At 43.3% G+C, this 16576-nt stretch overlaps 1 protein-coding gene across 2 annotated transcripts; it reads right to left on the reverse strand.

Annotated features, from left to right (window-relative positions):
• Window positions 1-470: 470 nt before the first annotated feature.
• On the reverse strand, window positions 471-16510 carry SLC35A1 (solute carrier family 35 member A1). Of its 2 annotated transcripts, none has more exons than XM_074819592.1 (8): window positions 16405-16510; window positions 13248-13425; window positions 7559-7718; window positions 7023-7175; window positions 6149-6215; window positions 2880-3056; window positions 2342-2476; window positions 471-1012 (listed from the first exon to the last, which is right to left on the reverse strand). In XM_074819592.1, the coding sequence occupies exons 1-8, from the start codon at window positions 16418-16420 to the stop codon at window positions 882-884; spliced, it is 1017 nt and encodes a 338-aa protein (XP_074675693.1). In that variant the 5' UTR covers window positions 16421-16510; the 3' UTR covers window positions 471-881. The 2 variants fall into 2 exon arrangements, with proteins under 2 accessions (XP_074675693.1, XP_074675692.1); XM_074819591.1 differs by having other exon boundaries at window positions 16387-16498.
• Window positions 16511-16576: the final 66 nt, after the last annotated feature.

Genomic DNA, 16576 nt, shown 5'->3' on the forward strand with positions numbered 1-16576 from the left:
GCACAAAAAAGTTTAGAGAGAAAATGTACAGATGTCTGACACTGAGTTGACTCATTCATACTTAAGCCAGAGATACAAGAACATGTGAACCTTCTCCTGTACAACTGGAGTTTGATGAATAGAATAGAATAGAATAGAATAGAATAGAATAGAATAGAATAGAATAGAATAGAATAGAATAGAATAGAATAGAATAGAATAGAATAGAATAACCCCTCTACCAGCTACAGCAGGTATAAAAAGCATTTGAAAAGTGAAAGAAAATTTGCAACTTAAGAGAAATACCGGTCTTTTGTTCTGACTTTTAAAACCAAACAGGAAGTGCTGCTTCTAATCCCTTCTAGGTGGGTGATGCCTGAAGCATGGTTAATTCCTGGGGGAGTTGTGTCATCGCATATGTATCACCTAGAAGAGAAGCTTTTCCTGTCATTAATCACACTGCAGTTGCCACCTCTTTTAAGAGAAAATGCTGGCAGTAATTGCTCTTTTTAATAGATTTTCATGAAGCCTTTGAGCATTTCTACCCTCAAAGGGCAAGACAGTTTATCAAATACACAAAGAACCGCTTTCCCCCCATTATGTACATTATATACAAGTGAGTGTTCAGTTCCTTCATTCTGTTCTCCTTGTAAATGGGACTCTTCGTTGTCCGATGTGAATGAAGAACGCCTTCAATAAAATACCCATCCAGCTCCACGGCCATAACGTAGCCTCAGCGTCAGCCACTGGAAACTTCACATGTAAAACAGAACTAACTTCTGCTTTTAGGGTATCCCACTTAAACCGTTTCATGACTAGCTTAAGGCTAATTTTTAAAAAATGTAGGTTCTTTTAAAGTCCAATCTTCTTCTTGTCTGTCTGTCCATTTTTTATGGACAACATCACACAGTAGCAAGTCTCTCTTTTGAGCTCTTAGTCTCTGATGGCTGGATTTTTGTGGTGTCTTGTCGAGGTAATCCATAGAGGTAAATAGAAATACACACCAGGAGAGCACCCAGGGAGAAGGTAACAGCTGAAAGGAGACAAAACAGTTTAAACAAACACCTCCGTATCAGAAGAAACCTTCAGAAGACTAAGCTATATAAATTACAATGATATCTGAATGACAGTATTGAAGTTACTCAAAACTAAACAGGACAAGCTGTTAATAATTCACAGAATCTAGACTCGCCCTCCGTCACCGAGAACTCTTGGAATGTTTACAATCCCCACACCAATTAGTCTTGTATCAGCAAGAACATGGTGATGGTCAGAGAAGCGAGTGTGAAACATCTGCAGTGCCAGATGCCATCCAACAGGCTTACGTTACAATAAACCTAATGATGAAGACACGGTGGATGGGCTAAAGCAGCCTCTGATAACACAGCTTGTTTGCCTTCCCACTTGTGGACAGTTAAGAAACGCTGTTAATGAGGCTTTCACAGAAAGATCACCAGTCCAGGTTTGATTTCTTGAACCATCACGAGAATGTTCTCTCCCAAGTCAGTCTTGAAAACTAGTTGTGTTTTTCATCACTTGTTTTAAGGTGCTCTTTTTCAGCCACACACTGATGATTTTCTCCTTATGCAAACTTTCCTTAAGTTTCATCTCATCGATGCCACATCAGAAAGCTAGTTTTTCCACCATTACACCATACAATCTTTGGGTTATGGTAGGAAAGTGAAAAATACCCAAAACAGTGAAGGACTGAGCAGGAGCTATAAGGTAGAGCATCAGAACTGATCAGGGAGAAAATCCTGTGTAGTTGCAGAAACACCCAAAGCAATCTGCTGTTTCCTCTCAAAACTATTCACCACATCCGTCATGACCCCAGCAGCCGTTTGACTCACTCTCACGTGGTGGTGTCCACAGCAAATAAGGAAGGTAAAAATTAACGCAGCAGCGGGTATAACTTAACAGGGAGGTGTAAAGCCCTTGCAGAAATAGCTGAGGAATTCATTTGGCACTGGGCTGTACAGCCAACAAGAAATGATAACTCACCACAGCAGTCTCAGGTAAACAGCTGTATCACGCACTAAACTGCATCACAAAGTGATTTATGAATAAAAGCTGTATAAACTTGTAAGCTGTTTAAAGGAGAAAGAACCTTTCCATCTGAAGCTGTAGGGTGCGTCTGACCAAACAAACCATGAATGCCTTTGGAAGCACGGGGTCATCAGGCACCTGACATCACACAACACAGATTACACACTCGTGCACAGGAGTCCTGGTGGAGACCAAGTTAAAACCAGAAAAATTCAAAGGAGGCGCAAACGATCGCTTTGGTATGAACTCCATACAGCCTGCGAGCCAGGAAGGAAACGTGCACGTACAATGAAATCAAAGGCAAAAAGGCACCTACTTATCTGGAGGCCAAAGAGGATGACTGATGCCACAGTAGAAAGAACAATGGCTGCCGCTGCAGAGAAGCCTTTCATAATGTTATCTGTGTACTTAACAACGACCGAAGTGTAGAGGCCACCTACACTGGCGAGAACTGGAAAGCAGATAACGTGATTCTATTAGTAAAGATGCAGTAGGTGATTCTTGAAATGATGCATTTTACTCCACCAGTGTACTCCTTGTTTGAGCTACCTCATCCTAATTGGTGATTTAACGCAACATTCATCAAATTGGGATGTCTACGTGGCATCTAGTAGATCAGATACGTCTCATTTAAAAATTATCTACTCGCTACTCATTATTTAGATAGATGTTTCAGCACAATTTTAAATTGAACAGTGAATAATTTTTAAGAAAACGATACTTTTAAATAAAATCCATCAAAACACAGTAAAAAACAGTGTGTCAGACTGAGTTTGTAGCTTCATGCAATCAGTTATATCATAGTTAAAAAAGCAAAGCAATGTAAGAAGACCCTAAACCCACAAGATACTTACAGATGACAAACCAGACGTAGTATGTATAGCCATAGAAAAACCCTTTCTCAAGAACTTGGGCTCCGTCTGACATGTACACACCAAACAAAGTCACCGCAATCCCAGATAAGTACATCTGAATATTCCTCACCCACAAGGAAGTATCTGAACTCTTTAAGACCTTCTCAAAATAAACTCCTAAAAAAAAAATAAAAAAGTTTCAGTGAGATGAACTGTCCTCCTTAATGATTCATGTTTCATAGTGTTTTAGAGCCAGACAAGACTACTGGAATCTTGTCCTACAGACTGCGAAGTTTCACAGAAGTTCCCAGTGCCGAGGACCCAGCAACACACCCTACTAACGTGTGTCTTCCACAACAGCATCATTTTAATGTGTACGTACCATCAAAAATAGATTCTATTTCTCTTTACAGTTGTTGTAACAATGAACCCCACCAACAATTGAAACTACTCCTTATTTCTGTTTGATTTGCCAGGCTTCTGTACAATTCTACACCAGAAAAAAAGTGTTTCGCCTTGGCACCTGGTATTTTGCCCACAGGACAGTATTCATCTATTTTAGCATGATGTAGAACTATTTTTTTCCCTCCATTGGCATAACTGGCAGTAAAAAATTACAAATGGGTGGGACTGTATTACCTCAGTACTGAGACTGAAAATTCTGCAGGAGCCTTGTGCTTGCAGAGCACTTGGCAGAGTGGCAACGTTCTGAAACCACAGCTTCAGGGGTTACAAGAGCAAACCAAAATGGATGCCTTCTGCTAATTGAAACTACAGATTGGTTTTGAGTTTTTGGCTTCATTTTAATCGAAAGCTCCGGTTCACAGTGCCATGCTGATGAGCATTACTTCTATGCTCTGCATTACTGAAATTCCCCAAATACTTTTTCAGTATTCTACTCAGGAGGCCTATGTCAGACTGAAAGGCCGACATAGGACAAGGCCATCACTACCTGCCTTTTTAACCATTGCTCCCACACCAGGACTCTGCTACACAGAGAGCAGGACTCGGATCTTCTCAGCCACTTCCATGACCTTCTGGTGCAAGCCCTACTGACTAAAAGTTTATTGCTGATTAATGTCACCAAAGATCCTTCATGAGATATGAAAAAAATATATGGAACTGACAAGGATGGCACAGAGAAGAGACCTGTGGGTTAGAAGCCCTAGGCACACGCCTCTCCTGAAATCCCTGCAGTAGCTTCAAGGAAGGTCTTGCTACTCTTTTATTCATGAAAAATGCAATTTATAATTTAATACAGTATAGTGAAGTTTTATGGTGAATAAATTAGAGAACAGATTTATATTTCAGGGCTTCAAATAATAAAAAAACCCAAGGAAATATTATATTATATCAATATACATTTTTGAAGTCTAAACATATCAAAAAACACCTAGTATTGTTAATGACTGTAGTGCTTAAAAGAACCCCAAGTAATCTATCTCGAGATTTCTGCCTGCTGAGAAGACCCAAAGCACAACCAGATGTAATCAACGTACCAGAAATTTGGCTTGAATATGAACCATACTTGTACATTTTATAAAGTAAGAAAAGCAAGCAAACCAATGAAAAGTATGCTTTCAGATTTCTGAGAATGCATTAAAAAAAAATGACTCCACTAGGCAAGATGAAGGAAAGAATGGGTGCTGTTAAGGAGAAATTACTCTTCAGTACTCTTTCGAGTCACAAAGGATCTGCCATTCTGTACTTGTCCAATGCTTTTATAAGCATTGTTGGGCCCGCAGATACTTGGAAATTACCACAGGATCAGCAATTTGAAGAAAAAACTTTTTTTCCCATCTCTGAGGGACAAAAACACATAACTTTGACTTTGCTGGAATAATATAAAACTTTAACACGGTCAGTCCAGAAACTGAAGGTTTAAGGCCAAAATAACTTCTTCATGTGGGTGTAGGAAGGAAGAAGAGGAAAGGAGTTTGAATAGGATTTATGTTTTCAACATGTAAAGGCCCAAGGGCACAAAAAGCTCCGCAGATGAAATACTCTGTCGTCCCAGCTGCCTCAAAGCTACAGCTGTCAGTGAGGAAACACCCAAGCTGCAGTCCTTTTGCGGGACGAGAAAGCTGTATGTGTCTAAATCCTCTAGAGCTGCCTGCATCCGCCTTTCAACGGTCTGAATCTGCAGAACTTTAGAAGCAGAGCTGTCTACCCGCCTTACCAGAGAAAGCCAGAGAGCCTTAGGATCTGAAAGCTTCACTGTCAATGCTGTATTCTGGCTTGTGGTTTGCGAGCATCTATTGGAACGAGTAAATTTATAACCTTCCAGGAAAAGCTGATTGAGCTCTACACAATCTTATTTAGTATTTCTGCTTCAAAGTGCCCATTTCACTGAAAAGACACAAACAAGAATGACACTCTCCTCCTTTCCTCCCCTGCCAACCAGAATGTTTTCCATGAGTAACAACACAAGATTATTCTTGCAGGATTGTACAGTACTAGAGGTGGGTGACAGTACCTTCTTTTCTTACAGAGGGAGGGGAAGAATCCAGTTTACAGCCAGGGAAATACAGCCCTGTGAGCCAAATTTCAAATTAAGTAGTAATTTGCATTTCCTTATTTCTCAGCATCAGCTCACTTGTCCTGAAGTTCTGGCCTCCTGCACATGCCAGAGAAAAACTACTCTTGAGGGGAAATGTTGGTTGTAGAACAAAACCAAACCAAGCAAAATCAAAAATCCTTCATGCAGTTAATCTAGGCTTCCTGCTACTCATCTTCCTCTCTGCCTTACTCATGCTGGCTCTGCATCTCGGTTAGATTTACCACCTACACGACTACGGCAACGTGTATTTTGGGGCTGAGCTAGTGCAAGAACTGAACAAGGACCTCAGTTCCCCTTATAAAAAAATGCAAGTATTTCATGTGATCACCATAAGGGAACTATTCACTGTAAAGCCTACTTTAAAAAATTGATGTAATTAATTAATTGTACTGAGTGAGTCATTATGGATGTTCCCTACAGTAGTGTTCTAAGCATTTGAAAGACACTTCCACTTGCAAACCAGCTTTCTAAGTTGCATCACGTAAAATCAATAGTAGATGCTCTTAGTATTTGCTTGGCAACTGAAATAATCATGTCACGAATCTGTCGTAATTACTGCAAGTAGAAAGTAGTTATGGGCAGAGGGGATAAAGTCCTTTTTTATCTTCTAATCAACGAAGACAGTTAACTAATGTAGAATGTCCTGTTTTAAACATCATGAGTTCTCCAGTCCTTTTGATGTGACCTGCGTACGGAAATAATACTGTACCTGCAAATCCTGAGCACAGTACAGCAACAGCGATCGCTCCAAACCCTAGCCATGGATTCTGCTCCACCTGCAACAGCAACCATTATTTTTAAAAGGATGCAACACTTCAGTAATTTACAAAAATCAACTCCAGAGGTACTTTGTTAAGTACAGCAAAATTATTAGCATTTCATTACAGTGTAAGATGTACTTGCTTAGCTAGAGCTGTCCTTCAGACTAGCCTGGTGCAGCTGCGTGGTGGTTCACTTTCTGCGTGTACTCTTACCAAGCCCTGCAGTGCTCAGAGGCACTTGTCTACGTGGCTGTGGCCAGTCTCCCAGCTGTGTGACCTGCCTTTCCCACTAATGCGGCTGACCAGCAGCGAAAACCTAAGAAACAGAAGACACTTGTTTCTTCCTAGAAGGGGATTAGGTCAGTGCCCGTGAAGGGTGTGTTTCAATGACATACCCACGCCCACAAGGCACTGGAGTTTCACTCCTAATTCCGCCAAGTGCTTCCATTCCAAGTTCTCTGCTCCAACAATTACAATACCAGGGCCAACTGCTGGAAACAATGTATTACTCAGATACTCCTATGAGGTGCCTTATGCTGATTAAGATGACTGTGGTAATTCATACTAATTGTAGCAATCAGGTGCCTTTCCAACAAATGAGGCTAGAGCAATACTGCAAGCCTGCCTGAACTGGCGTACAATAAATGTGAAAGTGAATGATCAAACGAGTGGTTATTGCAGATGAAGTGGCTGGAAACAGGAAACGGATGCTGCTGTGTGGAATGTAAGAGACTTTGCCTTAATCCCAGCTGCTGTGAACTGAAATACAAAGCATAAGGCAGTTTATTCTTTGTTGTGAAGTGGGAAAATGTAAACTCTTACCTGTACTTTTGTAGCCTGGGCAGGTTTCCACTGGACAAGGGTAACACCACCACACAGCATGAAGACAGAGAACCACTGCAACTTACTAAGGGTACGGTTTAGCATTAGGACTGTACATAAAGCTGTACAAGGGATCTTTAGCTGGTACGTCACCTGCAGAAGATGGAAATATTGCACAGAGGATGTGGCTTTATGAACTCCTCCGAAACAAGAAAATGAAATCAAGAACTCAACTACAGAATGAGACATAAAATTTTATACTCATTGATTTCCTACAGATCCTTGGGTTTTTGTACCCTTGCCAATTACAACAAAGTGAATTTGAAGTGACTCTAGCAATGAGTGGGGTAGCTCATAAAATCAGAGCACTGCAACAGACTGTATGCTCTGAATATTACAAAACCCCATTTGGCTTTTAACACTGAAGCTAAAGAGGGTACTGTGTGCTGGGCAGGCAGCCGCCTAGCACGCACGCCTCACGGAGCACTGAAGAGAAATGCATTTACAGGTCAGTTACTGACAAAAACGTGTATTACCTGGTAGACTGCCGCATCCAAGTTGCTAAGAGCCACAAATGCCATATTGTTTTGGAGGGCATACACCAAAGATGGAACACTTAATTTTAGCAATTCTGTAGGACTTCCAAATACATTTTCTTTTAAAGATGTTATTAACCTTGCCAGACTTCCAGTTTCTCTGCAAAATAAAATATTAATATAACTGAGGGCTCTCTTACACTGATATTCAAAAAAAAATCAGAAAATCAGAAAATTCTTCCTTTGGGAAGGCTGAAAATTTGTTCTCAGCAATCAGTTGTACCTTCTGCTCATTAAAGAAAAATTAACTGGGAAAAAACAGTGAAGTTATCAACAGGTAGAAAGCCCTGAAGGTGAAGCAGACACTCTGGAATCTGGAGGTTAGATGCATTAATGTGTAATAAAGTAAACAACAACCATGAACACTGTAAACAGTGGAATAAGTCACTAAGTATACAGGCAGTGGGACAGAAGGCTGTCAATATCCTCCCCCCCCCTTTTTTTTTGTATTAACATTTGTGTGAGATGTCAAATGCCTGTGATTTTCCAGGTCCTGTTTAAACTGGGCCTCACAGTACAGCCAAAAGAGATTGTATCCATGCGCACTGCTGAGCTGGAGACATCTCTCACTCCTCAGCCAGCTCTGGGTTCCTCTTCTCGCGTGTGCTGCGGAAACGCGGGACCGGCACCAGCACACATGTGAAGAGGTCCGGTGGGACGTGTGGCAGCTCCCTGTCGCCTTGCATGTTCACACGTCTTCGTGTAATTACAGCGTGTGCAAGAGCAGGCAGTGGGGAAGAACACATTGCTTCTTGCTGCTGTCCCCTTTTGTGGCTTGCTCCTCAGCTTACTAAAGCTGACCTCTGCATTGCTAGTTCTCCCTTATCATTTGTCCATCAGTCTGACATTTCCTGCTTACTTGTCGCTGCTACTCAAGCCCTCCAGTTCCCTTCCCAGGTCTCCCCAAGTCCCATGTTCCCCCTTTTCTATTCTTCTCTCGCTTAGCCACTGACAAATATCAACCTCCAAAATCACGCCTGTCCCCTCCCACAGGCCTCTCAATTTGCAACCTCTACTGCTCTTGAATTGAACACTTCTTTTGCTTCCGTTACACACGCACATGAACAAATGGCTCTGCAGCACTCCAGAAGCCCAATTCCCCACATTTCACCCATGTCCCAACTTCTTTCTTTTTCACAAATGTACGTCATCTACCTGCCCCAAACTCTTATTAGCAATTAGCAGAATCAGCAATCTCTCTATACCCCAAGCTCCTTCATTAACCACCTTGTTCCTGTGTATTTTCCATTCCTGATCAACCCTTGACTCTGTGCTCCAGGTTCTTGAACTTTGCCTCTACAAAGATTTATAGACTAACCTCTCATGTTCCTTCCATCCAAGTATCTCTCCTCCCTTGCCTACCGACCTGCCTGGCACCAAGCATATACCTCCTTTTCTCCCCGCCCCCCTTTTTATTTTTTTTGTAGTGAGAGCAGTCTTTATACAGGCAGCTGCAAGGGATTCTTTTTGTCATTTTCCCGTAACAGAGAGCACACACGAAAAACCAGAGTCAGGGGCAGTGCAATTACCAAACAGAGGCTAGTATGGTCCCACCCTCTTGTCGTACAAAGCAAGGTTACATGCGAAGCTCCTTCCTAGCTTAAGTGGATACTTGGCCTGGGACAGACTTGGTGACACCGAGCATGTCACATAGGTGTCTTTTGCAAGACACATCTGGCCACAAGGGACAACCACTGACATGAAAATCTATAGACAAGTAGCACTCAAACCGAAGTCTGCAATACCAGGAAGGGGAAGAGTTCATGCTACAGCTCACCATGGTTAATTGCACTAGATACAGAACTGCATAAAATGTTACGAGTCATTGACATTATAGGCAAAATTGTTGGTTTACTTATTCCTCAATACCTGTATTTACTGTACCGCCCAACGTTGGGAGATAAGATGTACAAGAAAACCTAGAGTTCCTGGTAATACCTAAGTACAGCTGGACTAAAGTGCTTCCATCTCAAATATCTAACTGCAAATAAAATATAATTAGCACAGATACAGTTCTACTCTGTGAGAGTAAGAAGTCAAAAATTAACACACACTAGTGGCTTCTACTATTTGTCGATGGTAAGGTGTGCTGTCCAACAGAAAATAATATTTAAACTATACCAGTTTCTGTCCCAGACCATGCTTGGTGAATTAGCTGATCACATATTTAAAAGTCAAATCACAGCAGTAATAGTAGTCTCTGTCTACTCTAACTTCTAGCATGGAATTTCAGCAATGAAGAATAACAGATGTCGAGTAAGCACCATTTTCACTTCAGTTTTTGAGAACAAGATGAACTATCTAATAGTTCATCTTTGCAGCGGGCGAGCTTTCTGAAGCATGCACTTATCAAGAATCTCTAACTGTAAGTTCAATTCAGTACAAAGATCATGCGCAGACAGATTCAAATCTACACAAAAGAGAATCTAAAACAAGCCTCTGTGTACAGATGATAATGCAAAATAAGGTGTCCAAAGATGCACACTGTAAAATCAAATAAGAAAATAAAAAGTGATCTAGCTTGAACTCAGCATTCTCGATGTTGATCCAGATTCAACTTAAAAAACATACTCTATTTTCTTCACAGGTCTGAACAGGTGAGAGATACTAATAACAACCAGTTCTGCAACAGAAACATGCATTTGTTAGAAAAGCTGAAGTTAAAATTAGAATTTGCAAATCAGCTCCACTTCTCTTCATCCACTGCGAAGTAATTACGTACCATCTAAGAATGTAGACAATGTAATTACCAGATGGTGAATTGGACTTTAAATAAATAGGAGAAGTTCAGAGTACAACTGAGTAAACAATTAACACAGCTTAAACTATCATAAACTTCTCTTTTGAAAGACCATTCAATATGCCTTCCAGGCAAAACCTTAAAAGTAAACACAGTGAAGGCAGAGTGTAAGAATGTGTAGGAAAACAAATTCTGCAGCCGGAACAACACGAGAGTCATACTCCAGTATCCTGTATATTGCAGTAATCAGTGCTGACTGTTTCAAAAAGAAAAAGGTACCCACCCAAATATACCTTGCTGTACAGAACAAACAGATTGGATTCTGTCTTCTAACTGGTTATTAAACTTGAAAGGCACCTTGCCTTGGGTGAGACAAATTGGTTAGGACTTTTAAAACTGGAAGAAGCTGTAAAGGCGATACTGAAGGAAACAATGATGCTCAGCATATTCATAAGTGATCTAAAATGGGAGATTACTAGGAAATTGGCAAATGTTGATGATTATACTCAATTATATGTGATATCCAAAAGGAAACTTTCAACAGTTGCCAAAGGGCCTCTCGCTACACCAAGCAGAATTCACCAGATCTTTTCCCATCTGACAAACAGCTCAGGTACCTGGACAGTAAAGGCAGGCGGCCGGACCACCAGCAAGTGAGACACCCTGCCAAGCACGGCCTGAGGAACAGTGTCTGCAGTGCCCATCTCTCTCTCAACTATGGAGAAAAAAACCCCACTAGCTGACCAGATCAGAATAGATATCATAACTGTCAAACAGCTGAGTGAATCAGATTAATCCCATTTTAATTGGAAAATAGAGCTCAGTTGTCAATAAATGAGAAAGAATCACAGGAAACAAAAACCTCAAAACACAGCAACCATCTCTAAACCAGTCATGGGCATTTGGGAAAAAGATGTGAGCAGTTCTCCAACAGCGCCAGCTCAAGGCTCAGCTGTGTTCAGAGAAATGAGCAGAACGTTACGAATCCTTAGGAAAGGAACCAAGATGAAGACAGAAAGCACCTTCACCCCTCAGCCTAACACCACGGCATGTTCACATCCTGAATGTGCATGCAGCTCTGGATCCTGTTTCAAAAGGGATGTAACAATACTGAAAATAGGTACTAGGATGATCACGGGAAAATTAAACTAGGACTCCCAGTTTAGAAAATAAAGGAGTGATGAAAACACAGTACAGATCTATAAAGATATGAGAATAAAAATGAAGGGGAAAGATTATTCATGGTGTCTGTCAACACGAGACAACAGAATCCGGTGAAACTGCTAGATAAAGTGTTTATTAAAAAATACTTTTTTCATACATTGTGTAATTATATTGCAGAAGTAATTTCACAGAAACAGTAGGGACTAACAGTTCAAAAAGAAACTGGACAATCTCACAGAGGACAGGATCGTTAGGCACTACAGCCACAGTGTGCACCACCACACCCAGGCTGAGAAATCCCCACGCTTCTGCCACCAGCTAAGGAAAGCTCAGCCGTGCTTGCCCTACTGCTTAATACCTCTCGTTCTAAGCATCCTCTGCTGACTACTGTCAAAGGGAGGACAATGGGCTACATGGATTTTTGGCTGTCCAGGGCTGTTCTAAAAACATAACAGACTTCTGAGTTAAAAGTAATTGCTTTTTTAACTATTTCAAGCAAAAAAACCACTCATACACTTTATGAACACAATATTACTGACCCTTAACAAGAGGCAGATTGCTTACCCTGCTGAACTAGGCCCCTCTGGTATACCACAAACAGCCTGGGGCCCAGGTGCACAAAAACAGATCTGAGAAATTATACGCACAGGTGAGGCTACCAAATGCCACCCACAGGTCCCTCACTATTGAGAAACGTGGGCTGCTGCAGCCTCCAAAAAGCAGGCTGGATCAGGATGCACGCTGGCCACAACACCGAGAACCACAGCACAACCACTCATCACCAGAAACACTTCTGCCAACATTTTGTGCTGGCAGAGTGAGAAGCCCAGGGTGCATAAAAAGAAAAACAGAAATTTTATACTGGTCACACTTGCCTTTTCCAATGTGTTGCATTTAATGAAAGGTTAAACAAAAGGCAGTTTGCCACAGCTGCCTTACCAAATTCAAATATTGTCTCACTTCTAAACCAAGTAAAATGCCATTTTGATGTTCATTAGAAAAAAATCTGATAAAAATCTGAAGTACACCATGTGACTTCACGATCCTCTAGCACAAACCAGCCTTCTGATGTACCACAAAGAGACAAGCAGACACCCTAAAAGAAAAATTGTACAACAGCAAGAACTAGGCTTTGGAAAAGTCCACAACAGAAAGAGTGTTCCAAGGAAGGATGTAACACAGGGAAGCTGAGAGAACAACAGCAGACTCATGGCCTCCCTGCTTTAGATGCTCACGTGTGGACTAAAGTTCTAGTTCTTAGCGGCAGTCTGGGATTATGGAAACTAGTATTTTCTGACCACCAGTCTTAAAGCATCAATTCTCCAGGTTAATAGAGACAGCACAATGTCTGTCTGCAACATTGTTTGGGAAAATTTATGAGTAGGAACATAACTCAGCAGACGACGGCCCACAGTCCAGCCTTCATCTATACCAATACTTTAAAGACCCAAAACATCGCAGATAATGCATGCTGACATTTTGAACCTATTCCAAAGCATACAAAAATAGAAATGAATACAGAAAGGACACACCTGAATATTGTGCTGTTTACAAAGCAGTTTCAGTTGAGGAGGAGTCACAAGCTCTAACTCACTCTAAAATGACTCTTTCACAGCATGACTATCCAGCCACGTTCTCACATGTATCTGGAATTCGGTATCTGAGAATCTGAGGTTAGAAGGAGGGATTCCTTTTCAAAATACTGATTAGCATTCTCGTACTTACTTAGCCAAGATGCCCACACTCAAGAACAACTTGATAACTTCAGTGATGCACACAGCTGTCGTTGAAAAGTAGAGTTCTGTCTCCACTGTCCTCGTGTACCGCAGTGCGACTGTGTATGTGGCAGCAACCAGGGTCATCACCGTGAGGCAGTACAACTTGAACAGTAAGCTGACATTTTCTGAAATAAAACAAAGATAACGACTCAGCATGCCCTTCGTTTTAATTTAAGAACTGAAACAGGGTGTCTTCCAGCTGGAGGACTGCATCAAATACTCCTGTGGCAGTGTACAATAATTACAGTGTTGTGAAACAGTTCCTATAAAAAGTTTGCTTGTACAGGAACTCCAAGTGTTTGAAAATAAGATGTCCTCTTGCCCTCATAGTCATCCTTCATTCTAGAAAAACTAATCACAGACTAATATTTATCTAACAGTAATCAAAAAGTCTTTCTGTGCTTTTCTGCTCTTTAACTAACAGTAAGTGCTTGCTCTGAAATGGCAGCTGATCTTCTCCACGCAGTATTCTGAAGTCTGACACAAAGAGCATTGGCAGACTAGTAAAAGCAAAGAGAGGGAAAGTTCAGTATCAGCAAAGAAGGGAATCAACCCAGCAAATCTTAAAAAATAAGGCAGCATTTCCTTCAGCCTTATTTTCCACCTAAGTTAGTAAAAGAGAGCTTTGCTCAGAATGGTGATGGGACTTCACACAAAGGGCTTTCTTTAAAAATTATTAACTGTAGAAAGCACTAAGGTTACAACTACGGAAGTAAATTAAACCATACACAGACTACCTATCATCTGTGCTATCCCCTCTGTGTTCCCCACTCCTACAACAGTGGCAATTCTTGCAACAGATTTGCCCTGGCCCAACTACTATCCTGCATAATTTGGGAGTTAGCCTGTCCCAGGTCTACTGGTGAAAGGCAGTTTTTCATACAGCTGCCCTCCCCTGAAGCCTGAGAGTTTCATCAGGTGGACGTGGCCAGGCCACGCCAGTTCATTCTCACGTCAGAGAATGGCCAAGACTGCATCCGCAGCAGTAAAGAGAACAACAGCACGTGACTCCAAACAGGACTTCTCTGCATGAAAGCATGACCTACAGCATGAGACATCAGCAAATGCGTGGTGTCTACAAAACCATTTTTCAAACTGGTAGATTACTCCTTGTTATGCATGACACCTGATGGGTGCACGTTGGTCATTCAAGCAGCATCTTTGGGGCCATTATCTGTCATGTTCTGAATATCCTAAAGAAACTTACTTTAATTGGCATTAAGTTTATGTTCCTCTGCCGATTAGGGAATGAGCTAACAGATAAGCCCCGGGCAGATTTGTAATAACTTTGTTCATTTAATATGGGAATGATTTGCTGAATCCAGTGCAACCGATGTTTTGGTTCATTTTTCTTTCAAGCCAGTGATGTCTTCTATTGCATAACATTTCTGCAAGGTACAGTTAATACCTCCTGCTGCTGCAATCATTTAAATTAGCTACTTCCTTACAGATAAAAATCTTACCCACGTCAGTAACCACTTTTAAAAGGTAGAGCCAATTAGTTTTTGGACTAACAATGCTTAAAAGAGACTTACAAGCTGTAATCCATTTTTAAATTAAGTTTGGATTGCAGGGAGGGGCGATGGGAATCCAGGGGCGTAACAACCAGGAAATAAAATTAACCCTGTCCAGTTTTACAAAAATGTATTTTCTAATGATATTGACAGAAATTATATTAACAATGTAGTTTTACAAACTAAAATTTTAAGCCTATGCGCTACTGAACTAAAACTAAATATAATCCTTGCCTATATTTACTACTCTTTAAAAAATAAATGCATGCCCAAATTTGGCAACTGTTTGCAAACTTGGCTAAATGAAATGCAGCAGGACATAATGAATCTAGCAACTACACTAGATAGTTCTAGCATTCTGTAAAAAGCTGTTTGTAGTTAGTTTTCAGTCTGAACATTTCTCCAGCTTGGCTCACGTCTGCATTAGTACCAGTGCAGTACTGAGGGCAGAAGGAAAGCATAGTTGGGGCGCCCATACCTTCTGTGGCTAAATCTGAACTTAAGCTTAAAAAAAAAAAGTGAGCTGAAAGAAGCTCTTGTTGCTTTCCCAGTTTCTCTCACTGGCTTCACTAAATCCCACTTGAACGAAACAATTTCCAGCAAAAGGAACCAGACAGGCCAAAAGCATCATGATATTAGTGCGGGCCTCCCACACATCTCCACAGCACATGTAACCACTCTGCCAGGGCTCTTTTAAATGGCAGCCCAAGGCCAAGGCTGGCACACGACACACCACCTGCAGCCTGCCGAGGGCCGCTGGGGCGGTGTGCGCCTCAGACCCAGCCTTACACACACTGCAGGAAACCCTCCTCCCGGGGTTCCCGCCGTTCTCGTCCCCACTGAGCCTGCTGCCAAGCGCTGAGGAGCCCTGCGCAAGGCCCGCTATGGGCGAAGCTGGTGGAGGGGCAGGTGTCACCTTCCCGAAGGGTTTAAGCCCGCCTGGCTTGCCCGAGGGCTCTGGCTTCGAAACCCGGGGTCCGGCGGGGCTTTCAGGGCCACCGCTGGCACCCGCGGGGTGGGCGCCGAGCAGCAGGGGGATGCCCGTGCGCGGGGACGACCTGGGCCTCACGGCCTCGGGCTAACCCGAAAGCGCAGCGCCCACGTTCCAACGCTCCCAGAGCGGGAACCGGAGACGGCCGAGGGTCGTCCTAAAGGGGGAGGCGCCCCGGCCCCGGAGCACCCGCCGCCCCGCCTGACAGCGCCTCCCACACGCCGGGGAGGCGGCAGCCCCGCCGCACGGCCCCCGCGGCCACCGGCGGCCCCGGGCAAGGCCCGTCCCAGGCGGCGGGAGGAGAGCAGGAGGGCGGGAAGGCGGGGCGGGGGACACACACACAGCCCCTCCCCGGCGCGGCCCCGCGCCCCCTCACAGCCCCTTCCCCCCGCGCCCGCGGTGGTGGCGCCCGGCGCCGCAGCCCCCGGCGGGGAGGGCGGTTCCACTCCCTCTGGGGCGGGGGAAGCAGCGGGGAGCCACCGGCGCGCGGGTCGCGCTCGGTCTTGCGGGGGGGGGGGGGCGGGATCGGCCCCCTTCTCCGGCCGTACCTCCCCCCGAGCGCCACGGCGCCCTAGACTCACCCGCGCCGCCGGCCTCACCTTTCGGAGGCGACATCGTGCCCGCAGAAGGCGCCAAGACCGCCGGGCCGGAGCCGCCCGCCGTGCCCCGCCGCTCCTCCCATTACACCATAGAGTGCGGCGAGGCCTCCTAGAGCGGCCCCGCCTCCCTCGTTTCACTATAGAGCTTCGCTTAGATAGTCCCTCTCCCCGC

The sequence above is a fragment of the Strix aluco genome, chromosome 3 (genome assembly GCF_031877795.1).
Source record: "Strix aluco isolate bStrAlu1 chromosome 3, bStrAlu1.hap1, whole genome shotgun sequence".
Taxonomy (NCBI): Eukaryota; Metazoa; Chordata; class Aves; order Strigiformes; family Strigidae; genus Strix; species Strix aluco.